General features: G+C 39.0%; 1 protein-coding gene across 1 annotated transcript in view; it reads left to right on the top strand.

The window, feature by feature from the left end:
* RNF214 (ring finger protein 214) overlaps window positions 1-13,697 on the top strand; it is a 74,406-nt gene that overhangs the window by 12,732 nt on the left and 47,977 nt on the right. The window contains exons 4-5 of the mRNA XM_007936496.2: window positions 1,101-1,241; window positions 3,817-3,956. Coding sequence (XP_007934687.1) covers window positions 1,101-1,241; window positions 3,817-3,956 — 281 coding nt within the window. The remainder of the gene's footprint in view (window positions 1-1,100; window positions 1,242-3,816; window positions 3,957-13,697) is intronic.

Raw genomic sequence — 13,697 nt, 5'->3', positions numbered from 1 at the left:
ATTTAATTTTTAGAAGGTCCCAATCATCTGGCTTCTCTTCTGCTGTTGGTGCATTTTGAATTATGCTTGGTAGTCTAAAGTCCCATTTTGAGAGTATTATTATCATAAAGTGTTCTGGTGGTGTAGTGATAAATTTTGGCTCCATTCAATTTCTGAAAACTTTCTTTTCTTTGAAGACAGTTATCCTTTAATGAATAAACTCTCTTTTAATGCTCTCAGTTTAAATTTTATATGAGCTGTCTTATACCGAATGTATTTTAAATTGACCTTTTTTCAGTTTTAGTGAGCCTTTGATAGGTAACTGTTACTTCTCTTGATTTTCTGATATAGGGAAAGCAGAGCTCAACTGTGGTCCTCAGAAGCCTTATTGCTAATCCCTACTTTATATAGAAGATGCTGAGTTGCTAAATCTGAATATTAGGGTCCACAGACCTCTTTAGGTAGATCTGTCAGTTTTCAGTGCTAATGACTGGTAAGGAATCCTATTCTTAGATTTATTTTTAAGTAGGTGACCTGCCTTTGTTTTGTGCATTCCTTTTTTCTCTCTCTTAATGGGTGGTAAAATGCATCCTTCCGCTTATCCCTTAGAGCAGAGGTTAGCCAACTTTATGTAAAGTACCAGATAATATATTTAGGCTTTGTGACCTGTGTGGGCTCTGTTGTATCCAATCCACTCTATTGTACTAGTGCACATAAACCAGTAAGTATGACCATATTCCAGTATAACTTTATTTACAAAAACAGGCTGTGGTCCAGATTTGATCTGTAAGCCATAGGTTTACAAACCCTGCCTTAGAACAGTGTTATACAATAAAACTTCCTGTGATGATGATAATGTTCTCTGTTTGTTCTGTCCAATATCATAGTCACTAGTCACATAGGGCTGTTGAGCACTGGAAATGGGCTAGTGTAACTAAGGAGTTGATTTTTAATTTAACTTAATTTGAATTACTTTAAATTTACATAACCACATATGGCTAGTGGCTATAGTATTGGACAGTACACACTTAGAGCTCTGTACAGTGCCTTGTACTGGCACTTGGTGCATGTTTCTTATGATTAAATCGGGAAATAAACTTTTTTTCTGTTGTTACTTATAGGATAAAATGATGTCAGAGAGGACCTTGCTGAAGGAGCGTTACCAGGAGGTCCTAGACAAGCAGAGGCAAGTGGAGAATCAGCTCCAAGTACAACTAAAGCAACTTCAGCAAAGGAGAGAAGAAGAAATGAAAAATCACCAGGTATTCTTCTTACACTGAAGTTGTCATTAAGTAAAGCAGCAGTCCCTGATCAAACTTTAATTTTGATTCTGAGGAAAAGAAATACTTATTTTTTAATGGCTATCATAGAATTTTAGATTATGAAGAACCTTTAGGAGCTCTGGTGGTATAGTGCCTAAGGCATTTGATTGCTAACCAGGAGGCTGGCGGTTCAAACCCACCAGCCACTCCTTGGAAGGAAGGTTGGGCAATCTACTTGCGTAATGATACTGCCTTGGAAACCCAAGGAGAGGTGTTTTTTTTGGTTTTATTTTGCCTAGGAGGTCTGGTGGCATGGTGGTTAAAGCACTCAGCTGATAACCAAAAAGTCAGTGGTTCGGACCTACCAGCTACACTATAGAAGAAAGATGAGGCAGTCTGCTTCTGTAAAGATTTACACCCTTTACAGTCTGCTTCTGTAAAGATTTACACTCTATGGGGGCAGTTTTACTGTGTCCTGTAGGGTCTCCATGAGTCAGAATTAACTCAATGGCAGTGTTGTTTTTTTTGGTTTAGTATTTTGCCTATTATAATCATAAATAGTAATTAATAGAAGAGGAAAAGCAAATGGATAATAAATACATGAAAAGAAACTCAGTCTCACTGATATTCATTCGTTCATTCAGCAAGTGTTCTGAAGATTTGGTAGTAAATAAAACATAGTCTGCCTTCATTGAACACTTACTCTGTTTGAAGAGACAAATAGTAAAAACAGTAGGTGTTAGGGAAATGCACATTAAAATTATATAGTGTTCTTGTCACCTGCAAGAGATTGGCAAAAATAAAATAAGTTGTCAGGGTTGAGGACCAATGAACTCTTCCAGACATTGTTGGTAGAAGTGTGAATTGTTAACAGTTATAGGAAAATTATAGTTATTAGGGATTGTCAGCTAAATTTTTAAATACGCATACACTTTGGCCTAGCAATCTCATTATTAGGAGTCCATTTTATAGAAATAAAAGTTGTTTATTAAAGTGTAGACATGTAAGGAAGTTTATTGTAGTACTGCTTGTAGTTACAAAAAAAAATTGAAATCAAGCTGATGGGCTGTAACAGAATGGTTAAATAAATTGATTATATCTGTCTTATGTAGTATTATGCAAGTATTTTTGAGTTACAGCTGTATTTATTGACATGGAAATATGTTTATGTCAAGTGGGGAGAAAATAAAAAACCAGGATGTGGAATAATGTATATAAAATTATCTCATTTTAAAAAAACTAAAAAGCAAAAAAATAGGTAAGTACACATGTGTTTATATAAGAATGGAGAAAGATATAGAAACATAGTACAAAACAATTAATATGTTGATTCCCTTATAGGTGAAATTTGTGTGACTTTGCATGTGACTTTATCACCTTTTTATTATTATTTGACTTATTACTACAAGTATATATTAAAAGAATATATATTGTATATGTATAAAGGAGCTATGATAGAGTAGGGAGCTCTGGTAGCATAGTGCGTAAGGCACTTGACTGCTAACCAGAAGGCTGGCAGTTCAAATCCACCAGCCACTCCTCGGAAGGAAGGTTGGGCAATCTACTTACGTTGTGATACCGCCTCGGAAATCCAAGGAGGGGTTACTATGAGTCTGGTCTGACTCGACAGCACATAACAACAACAACAACATGATAGAGTAGTGATTAAGGCGTTCAGCTGCTAACCGAAAGGTTGGTGGTTCAAATCCACCAGCTGCTGTGCATTAGAAAGATAAGGCAGTCTGCTTCCATAAAGATTTATAGCCTTGAAAACGCTATTGGGGTCACTATGAGTAGGAATCAACTTAATGGCAGTGGGTTTGGTTTCTATATATATAAATATATACCCATATATGTATGTGTGTGTGTGTGTGTATACATATATATACATGTATACATGTATGTATATATATGGGAGCTCTGGTAGCATAGTGCCTAAGGCACTTGACTGCTAACCAGAAGGCTGGCGCTTCAAACCTGCCAGCCACTCCTCGGAAGGAAGATGGGGCAATCTACTTCGGTAGTGATACTGCCTCGGAAACCCAAGGAGGGGTCACTATGAGTCGGGTCCGACTCAATGGCACATAACAACAGCAACATGTATATGTGTGTGTGTGTGTGTGTGTATTTTAGTTAAGCAGTTTTTAAAAACAAACCCCACACTTTATTAATAAAGTAGAAAAATTTCAAAACAAGACCATATTTGTTGGCGGTAACAAACTCCTACCCAGTGCAAGAATGTGTTCTTTAGCATTACTGACAGGTGTTTATTCAGCCTTTATTTGAACACCAGTAAGAGAGAGCTTTTGCTTTACAAGGCAGTATGTGCCATTTTTGAACAGTTGTGGTAGTTAGAAATTCTTTCTTCTGTTGAGTTGAAATCTGTTTTACTGTAACTGTTGTCTTTAGGTCTGAATATTGCCTTTTGGAGGTAAGCATAAGTTAAATTTCTTCAGTTCAACTTGAATTCACCAAAATCAGTATGTGAATTTATGATAGCTGAAAATAAACTTTTAGTCAAAAATAACTAATTAATTTTCTTCTTTGTGTGTCACTGTAATTGTGTGTGAATCAGGAGATATTAAAGGCTATCCAGGATGTGACAATAAAGCGGGAAGAAACAAAGAAGAAGATAGAGAAGGAAAAGAAGGAATTTTTGCAGAAGGAGCAGGATCTAAAAGCTGAAATTGAGAAGCTTTGTGAGAAGGGCAGAAGGTAAATGATGCTGTTAAGAATAAAACCCCTCCCTGTGTGTGTGTGTATGTGCATAAGAGGCAAGTGCCATTTATGTTTCTAGTGTAGATCTTTTCTTTAAGTCTAATTTTTATATGAAAAATAAGTGTGTACATAAAAATCTTCCAATTAAGTATAATCTAGGGAATAAGTTTCAGAGATTCATTAATATCTTGAAATAATAGCAACGAAATGTTGGGTCCCAAGTATGATTAAGATTTTTATATGCATCTAATACCTATTTCACTTGCTTTATAGCCTGATTTTTTAAAGATAAGGTTGTGAGGATGCTTTTTGGTATATGATTTAATTTTTTTCACCTGAAGTATGGGTCTAGTTTCATTCTTTTGCATGTGGAAATCAACTTGTCCCAGTGCCATTTATTAAAGAGACTATTCTTTCCCCATTGAATGGGCTTAGTACACATGTTGAAAATCCGTTGACCATATTTGCATGGGTTTGTTTCTGGACTCTTAATTCTGTTCCATTTTTCTGTATGCCTGTTTTTATAATAATACCAGAATCTTTTATTATTATTATTATTATTAATATTAATGTATTTTATTTTTGTTGTTGTTGAGAATATGTACAGCAGAACATATACCAATTCAACAGTTTCTGTGTGTACAATTCAGTGACATAGTACTAGACTGTTTTGATTATTACAGCCTTATAGTATGTTTTGAGATAGGGATGTGTGAGGTTTCCCTACTTTGTTATTTCCCAAGACTGCTTTGGCTGTTTGGGACTCCTTGCAGTTTCATATATTTGAGATTTGTTTTTCCATGTCTTTAAAGAAGACTGTTGGAATTTTGATGGTGGTTGCATTATATATATATATGTATATATAAATGTATATATAAATATTTGCATGTATATATGTATATGTGTGTGTGTATGTATATGAGTTGGAATTGATTTGATGGCTGTGGGTGGGTATATTTTATTCCATATAAGTGAGATCATGTAGTATTTGTCCTCTTGTGACTGACTTATTTCACTTAACATAATATTTTCAGTGTTCATATTGTGCCATACATCAAGATTTCATTTCTGTTTATGACTAAGTAACAGTCCATTATATGTATATACCACATTTTGTTTATCCAGTCATCTGTTTCCATCTCTTGGCAATTGTGAATAGTATTGTAGTGAACATTAGTGTACATGTGTCTGTTTGCATAGTTTCTTTCAAGTCTCTTAAGTATACCTTAAGTATTTGGCTTATGAGTCACTTCTGACTCATAGTGACCCTATAGGACAGAGTAGAACTGCCCTCACAGGGTTTCTAAGGCTGTAAATCTTTTATGGAAGCAGACTGCTTCATCTTTCTCCTGCGGAGTGGCTGGTGGGTTCAAACTGCCAACCTTTTGGTTAGCAGCCAAATGCTTTTGGGAGGGGAATAGTTGGGTCATATGGTAATGTTGGGAAAGAGGAAGGCCCTCAGTGAGATGGATTGATACAGTGTCTGCCATAATGGGCTCAGGTATAGCAAGGATTGTGAGGCTGGCACAGGACCGGGCAGTGTTTCATTCTGTTGTACATAGGGTCGCTATGAGTCAGAGCTGACTTGATGGCACCTAACAACAACAACAACAACAACATGATAAATGTTCAACATTTAGAGGATTTGCCAAGCTGTTTTCCATAGTGGCTGTACCATTCCCACCAGCAATAGAGGAGAGTTTCTGTTTCTTCACAATCTGGACATTTGTATCTATTTTTTAAAATTTTTGATCATCACCATTCTAATGGAAGTTAGACAGTATCTCATTGTAGTTTTTATTTGCATCTCCCTGATGGCTAATGTGGAGGAGCCCTAGTGGTGCAGTGGTTAAGCACTTGGCTGCTAACCAGAAGGTTGGTGGTTTGAACCTACCAGCCACTCCATGGGAGAAAGATGTGGCCATCTGCTTCTGTAAAGATTTTCAGCCTTGGCTACCACTGTCAACCACTCAGAGGGGGATCTATGTAGGAGATCCTGGATAGAGTGAGAGAACAATATGGAACAAAACTCAAAATCATAAAAAAAAAGGGACCAGGTTTGCTGGTCTGATAGAGCCTGGTGGAACCCCTGAGACTATGGCCTCTAGCTGCCCTTCAGGTCTGGAATTGAACCCATTCCTGTGGCTTCCAGACATACAAAAGACGGGCATATGAGCTGAACATTTACATTAGGTGGATAGACTCTTTGGAGAGCTCAATCGTGGGAGAATAAAAGGGCTTTGTATGCACAGGGGGACAGCTTGGGGGCAGGAGTGCATGGGAGGGAAGGACACAGGGAAGAGGTGGCTATGGGGAGGAAGTGGGAGGAGAGCTGTTGCATTGTGGGGATTACAGTCAATATCATGGGACAAAGTGTATGTGAACTGCTGTATGGAAGATGAGTTTGCTCTGTAAACTTTCACCCAAATCACAATAAAATAAACAAACAAATAAATAAATAAAATATTTTCTGCCTTGGAAACCCTATGGGGTAGTTCTACTCTGTCCTATAGGGTTGCTGTCTTAGGCTGGTTCAAGTAAAACCAGTGAAGCTTATATATGAGAGAGAGAGAGAGAGAGATATTTATCTCAAGGAAATGGCTCACACAGTTGTAGAGTCTGGCAAGTCCCAAGTCCATAAATCAGAGATTGAGCCAGAGGCTTCTCATGACTCACATAGCTGCAGGGGCTGACAAACCCAAGATTAGTAGGCAATACTGCAGGCTGCGGGCTTCAGAGACTGATGAATCCAAGATCAGCAGGTAAGATAAAAGACTGTTGGCTCACAGGCTCCAAAGGCAACAATCCCAAGTTCAGTAGGCCACTGGTTCACGTCCAAGAACCCGAGATCAGATGATCACAAGCCAGATGCAGGACCCAGATTGAGCAAAAAAGCCAGAGAGCTTTGTCAGAGCTTTTCTGTATGTATTGAAAGCAGGCCACACCCGGAAAGAAACTCCCTTTCAGCTGTTTGGCTGCTCATAGCAGATGTCATCATGGAGGTGATTATATTATATCAGATCCAATCAACAGAGATGACTACATCACAACTGCTAAACAATTGAGACTCTTGACCTAGCCAAGTTGACACACTTAAACTATCGCAGTTGCATGAGTCAGAATCTACTCAATAACAGTGAAATAATTTGGTGGAATGGCTAATGACTATAAGCATCTTTTCATGTGCTTATTGGCCATTTTAATACCCTCTTTGGTGAAATGTCTGTTCAATTCTTTTGCTCAGTTTTTTTTTTAATTGGATTGTTTATCTTTTTGTTATTAAGTTATAGAAGTATTCTGTATATTTTTGATATTAGGGTCTCATTGGATATGATTTCCCAAAATTGTCTCCAATTCTGTAGGTTGTCTTTTCACCATTTTGATGAAATCCTTTGATGAGCAAAAGTTCCTAATTGGGGGGGGTTCATTTTATCTTTTACTGCCTGTGCTTTTGTTGTTGTATCTAATAGCCCATCCCTAAAAACTAAGTCCTTTGCCCTTGTATTATTTTCTAAGAATTTTATGGTCTTAGTTTTCACATTTAGGTCTGTGATCTATTTTGAATTTTTTTTTGTGTATGGTATGTAGGTTGGGTCCTGATTTATTCTTCTGCATGTGGAAATCCATTTCTCAGCACCGATTTTTTAAAAATTTTTTTATGATTTGGGTGAAAGTTTACAGAGCAAATTCTTCTTCCATACAGCAGTTCACATATACTTGTCTCATGACATTGACTGTAATCTCCCACAGTGCAACAGCTCTCCTCACACTTCCTCCCCACAGCCACCTCTTCTCTGTGTCCTTCCCTCCCATGCACTCCTGCCCCCCGAGCTGTCTCCCTGTGCATACACAGCCCTTCTATTCTCCCATGATTGATCTCTCCAAGGACTGTATCTACCTAATGTAAATGTTCATCTCATATGCCTATCTTTTGTGTGTCTGGAAGCCACAGGAATGGGTTCAATTCCAGACCTGAAGGGCAGCTAGGGGCCATAGTCTCAGGGGTTCCACCAGGGTCTATCGGACCAGCAAACCTGGTCTCTCTCTCTTTTTTTTTTTTATGATTTTGAGTTTTGTTCCATATTGTTCTCTCACTCTATCCAGGATCTCCTACATAGATACCCTCTGAGTGGTTGACAGTGGTAGCCTCTAGTTCTTCTGGTGTCATAGTCATATAGGCTGAGGATTGCATGGTGTACTGGTCCCTTGGAACAATGTTTTTATGTACTATGTTATGCCAGTTGAGTTTGATGTCCCCTACGACCATAGTCCCAATCCCATAGGTCCAACTACTTGCTCCCTCTGGATAGATAGCTGGCTGTGGTCAAGAAGTGAGTATAGCGTTGTCCCTTGTCAGCTCTACTATATACCTGGAAAATCTTATAGAACATACAAATACACTTGTAGAAACATTGTCTGCCAACCCTATACATGGTCATGGGCACTATGATAGTTATGTTTGTGTGTCAACTTGGCTGGGCCTGGTTGAGTGGCTGGGCAGCTGGTGGTAGTAGTATTTCCCATGATGAGACTGGCAGTCAACTCCATGGTGGAATCTACCACAAGCAGCTGAGAAGCTGCTTTGGGTATGTGGTCTGCTTCCTGTATATAAGGAGAAGGCTTGGGAATGGTCTCTAGCCTATGGCACGCTTGGACTCTGCATGTAGCCGTGTTGTTGCTCAGCAGCCTGCTATGCTCTGCCGACCTTGGGACTTAAAGTGGACTTAAGTTAATGGCCTGCTGTGTGGTTTGGTAACATTGCGACTGTGCCTTTTTACTTGTCAACCTTGGGGCTTCTCAGCCTCAGCAGCCAGCAGCTGTCTGAGTGAAGAAAAGCCTATAGCTCCAGTGGGCCGGGAGCAGGAGGCAGAGCTGGACCCCAAGGGTGAGGGGCTTTCACCCAGCCCCTAGAGCCTGGCGCTTTGAACTTGGACTTGAAACCTCCAAATTGTAGGAATGAACTCCTGTTTGTTAAGGCCATTCCATTTGTGGTATATTTCTGTCAGAGCGGCACTAGGTAACCAGAATAGGCACACTGCCCCCAGCATAGACATAACTAATTGTTCAACCTGTCCACCCATCTATCCATCCCTATCTGTTTGCCGTAACTGGCAATGCAGTACTGCCAGCACCATTTTTTAAAGAGACTCTTCCTTCTCCATTGGACTTATTACTCTTACTGAAAATCAGTTGACCATAGATGTTGTCGTTGTTGTTATGTGCTGTCTAGTCGGACCGACTCATAGCGACCCCTCCTTGGGTTTCCGAGGCAGTATTACTATAGAAGTAGATTGCCCCATCTTCCTTCCGAGGAGTAGCTGGTGGGTTTGAACCGCCAGCCTTCTGGTTAGAAGTCAAGTGCCTTAGGCACTAAGCTCCCAGAGCTCCTTAGATGTATGGGTTTATTTCTGGACTCTCAATTCAATTCCATTGGTCTGTACATCTATTATTACACTAGTACCAAGCTGTTCCCATTACTGTGGCTTTATATACTATGTTTTGAAATCAGAAGTGTGAGTACTCCTACTTTATTCTTCTTCAAGATTGCTTTAGCTCTCTGGGGTCCCTTGCCCTTCCATATAAATTTGAGGCTCGGTTTTTCTTTTTCTGCAAAGAAGGCTGTTAGAATTTTGATAGGGATTGTATAGTTAGTTTTTTGAGGGCAAGTGTTTTAGTTATCTGCTGCTGTGTGAAAAAAAGCCATTGTAAAACTTAGTGTCTTAAAGCAACCATCACTGATTATTTTTCACACGTCTTTGGGTTGATTGAGTCTGAAGTGGATAGGTCTGCTGGTCTCGTTTGGAGTCATTCATATGACTGCTGTCAGATGGCAGCTGGGTCTGAAATATCCAAGATGACTTTGGTCCTGTTTTGAGCATCTTGGCAGGGATGCTGGACCATCTAGGCTTTTCTCACTCACTCCATGTAGTCTCATGGTTTCTTCCTCTCCAGGGTCTTTTAAGCAGAGTAGCCAGATTTCTTATATGGGCTCAGAGCACCCCAAAATTGCAAAACTGGAAGCTGCTAGGTTTTCTTAAGGCTAAGGCATAGAATTGGCACAGTACTACTTTTGTGGCATTGTTTGGTTAAAATGACTCACAGAGCCAACCAAGACTTAGTATTGGGGTTATCAGGGGCACTACACCGATATGAATACCAGGAGGCCTGGTTCATTGAGAAAGGTCCATCTTTGGAGTTTTGCAACCACAGCAATTAACAACTCTTCTTTACCTTTTTCTGCTTAGTACATAGCACATGTACATAGTCCATGGCAAGTATTGTTTAGATAGAGAAATTACAGAAATTACATAAATGGGATGAATAATTAAAGGTGTTTTAGAAATATTCAGGATGAATTGTGGGGAGAGACTGAGGCTGGGACATCAACCAGTAAGCTCTTAAAATAAAGTAAGTTTATAAAGATTGTTATAAGACTAGTAGTGGTGAAATGAAAAGGAAGAAATGGATTCAGGAAGAATTAGTGTCTGGTTATTATAAGGGTTAATACAGAGAAGTAAAAGAAAATAACTTCATTGTTTTGACCCTGGAGAACTGTGTATTATCTTAGACAGTAACTGGGAAGTTGGAATTCCAGTCTTCAGTTTTGAAGGTAAAATCATAATTTGATATTATAGGACATGCAAGTTGAAATTCTCAGTTGGTAGTTGGAGATGGGAGGCTTGGATACAGAAGAGATGATGTCTTGATTTGGAGGTTAACTGCATGGAGGTGATAGTTAAAATGATAGAATTGAATTCTCTGTGGGAAAAAGTATAGAGTAGGGCTCAGTTCTGAACACTGAGATATACCTACAGTTAAGAGTAAAAAGAGGAAGGGGAGGCAGAAAGAATGTCAGAGAAATAAAGGGAAACAAAATAGTACTAGAGAGTTTCAAAAGGGAAAGGATGGTTAACAGTGTCAGAAACTACAGGGAAATGATGAGAATAAAGGCTGTTGGTAATTATTCAGTGTTAGGCAAGGGAATTATATTATCAATTTAACACACCAAAAAAAAAAAAAAAAAACCTAACAAACTCACTTTTGCCAAGTTGATCCTGGCTCATAGTGACCCCTCCTTGGGTTCCTGAGGTGGTATCTCTACAGAAGTAGATTGCCCAGACTTAATTCCAAGGAGTGGCTAGTGGGTTTGAACCACCAGCTTTCTGGTTAGCAGTCAAATGCCTTAGGCACTACCCAGTATTCTATTATGAGATGTTAAAAGCATTGTACATTAATACTCACTGCTTAGATTCTATAATTAACATTTGCTTAGTTTGTTTTAGGAGTCCCTGAGTGGCACAAATAGTTGAGCACTCAATTACTAGCCTCAAGATGGTGGTTCAAACCCACCCAAATGTACCTTGGAAGATAGTCTTTGTGACCTGCTTCCAAAAGGTCTCATCTAGCCTTGAAAACCCTATAGGGCAGTTCTATTCAACACATGGGGTCACTGTCAGAATTGACTCAGGGGCAACTAACCACTGTAACAAAGAGAAATTTGTTTTATCAGTATCTTTCCATCTATCTATCCATCAATCCATCTTTTGATTTGCATATTGGGAAGTTGTAGTCATCAGTAATGCTATCCCTGAACACTTCAGCATGTATATCATTAACTTATTATTTATGTTTCTTTTCTTTTCTTTCTTTTTTTTTTTTAGGTAGTAATTTATATGCATTTCCCTTAGGTCCCTTCCCAGTTAGTACCTGCTCTACTCTCTCAAAATCAACTACTATTCTGATGTTTTCACCACAGATTAGTTTTGTATGATGTAGAACTTCACATAAATGGAATCATACAGTGTGGGTATACATTCTTTTGCGTAAGATTTCTTTCATTCAGCATTTTTTTGAGATTCATTCATGTCATCCCCTTTTTCTTTTTATAAAGAATGCATGATTGTTTAAAGACAGTTTATCAGCAGCATTGACTGAAGAAACAAAACATGGAAAACCAAAAGCAGACTAATGTTCTGGGCCTTCTGAATAAGGCCCTCTGAATTCATACAGCTAAGTTTATAAAAGTATCTATAAAGTTCTGGGGGCAGGCTTCTCAAGCAGGAAACCATGGGTACTATGGGTGTCTGAGGAGCTCCCTTGTGTGTGGGGTATAGGAATCACCAAGAGCAAATCCTTTTCTCAGGTAGTATGTTACCGCTTTATTGTTGAGTAGTATTCCATTCATTAATATACCACAGTTTATCCTTTCTCCTGTTCATGGGCATATAAGCTTTTCCAAATTTTAACTCTTATATGTGAAGCTGCTATGAACATTCAAGTACAAATCTTTGTGTGAACATATATCTTTTATTTCTCTTAAGTATGTTACTAGGAGTAGAATGAGTTGTATGGTATGTTTATATATATGTTTAGTTTTATTAAAAAGTGCCAGACATATTTCCACACTAGATATACTGTACTATTTTACAGTCCATGAATAGTGTGTATCAGTACTGGTTGCTTCATATTCTTGCCATGAAAGTGATTGTGTAGTAGTATTTCACTGTAGTTTTAATTTGCATTTCCCTAGTGACTGATGTTGTTGATCACTTTTTCTGTGTACTTATTAACCTTCTATGTATCTGTTTTTATGAAGTCCCTAATCATAATTTTGGCCACAACTCCCTTTTCTCCTTTTTGGTTTAGTTTTTGGCTTTTTATTACTGTGTAATAGAAGTTCTGTGTATGTTCTGAGTATAAATCCTTTGTTAGTTATACCTTTTGTGAATATTTTCTCCCAGACTCAGTAATTTTTCATTGAGTCTTTTGATGGTGTAAAAATGTCATGGCAGGGCATCTGACCTTCTCTAACTTCACAAGGAGAAAAGAGAATCAATCAAGATCAATAGCCCAAGGCTGATTTGTATGAGGTGGATGTCAGACATACCTCCAGCCTCCTTACCAATTCTGACACCAATCCTCCCTCCTACAGCACTCTGCTTCTTTTCTTGGTTGGATATTTTGTTGCAGTGCCCACACAGAACTCAGACAATACTCAAAATTAGGAGGTTTATTAGGGAAGTTAACAGGTTACAATTGAGGATCTGGAATGAATCAGGATACAGTTCTAACATCAGGACAGCCTCTTGTCAGCCATACCTACAGTCAGGCTTCTCTGTCCTCTGCTCTGCTGAGGCAAATTTTGCGAATTTTTTCAAATGCTTTTTATCTCCAGCAATAAGTATCCAGAGGCACAGCACTCTCAGTAAGCCTCAGCCCCAAGGCTTTCAGCTCTCTCTTGCTCAGTAGGCCAGCAAGCCTGGCTCTGCCATGTTCCTGGAGACACCCTACTCAGCCAGCAAGCCTCCTGCCCAAATGCTCTCAACTTTCTTACTCTGGAGGAGCTCACCTGCTGTCTCCTGCCATTCTCTTGGATCTGCTGCCTCTGCTGATACCATTTCTCTCTTTTTTTTAAATTGTGATTTGGGTGAAAATTTAGAGCAAATTCAATTTCATACAGCAGTTCACATACACTTTGTCTCATGACATTGACCACAATTTACCACAATGTAACAGCTCCCCTCCCACTTCCTCCCTATAGTTACCTCTTCCCTGTGTCCATCCCTCCATGTACTCCTGTCGCCTGAGCTGTCTCCCTGTGCATAAGCAGCCCTTCTTTCTCCCATGATTGTTCTCTCCAAGGAGTGTATCTGCCTCAGGGAAATGTTCAACTCATATACCTGTCTATTGTTGCCTGGAAGTCACAGGCGTGGTTTCAATTCCAGACCTGAAGGGCAG

This window comes from Orycteropus afer, unplaced genomic scaffold, assembly GCF_000298275.1.
Source record: "Orycteropus afer afer isolate SDZICR_OR568_19922 unplaced genomic scaffold, OryAfe1.0 scaffold00036, whole genome shotgun sequence".
Taxonomy (NCBI): domain Eukaryota; kingdom Metazoa; phylum Chordata; class Mammalia; order Tubulidentata; family Orycteropodidae; genus Orycteropus; species Orycteropus afer.
The sequence above is the reverse complement of the archived record's forward strand: the minus strand, read 5'-3'. Positions and strand labels throughout refer to the sequence as shown.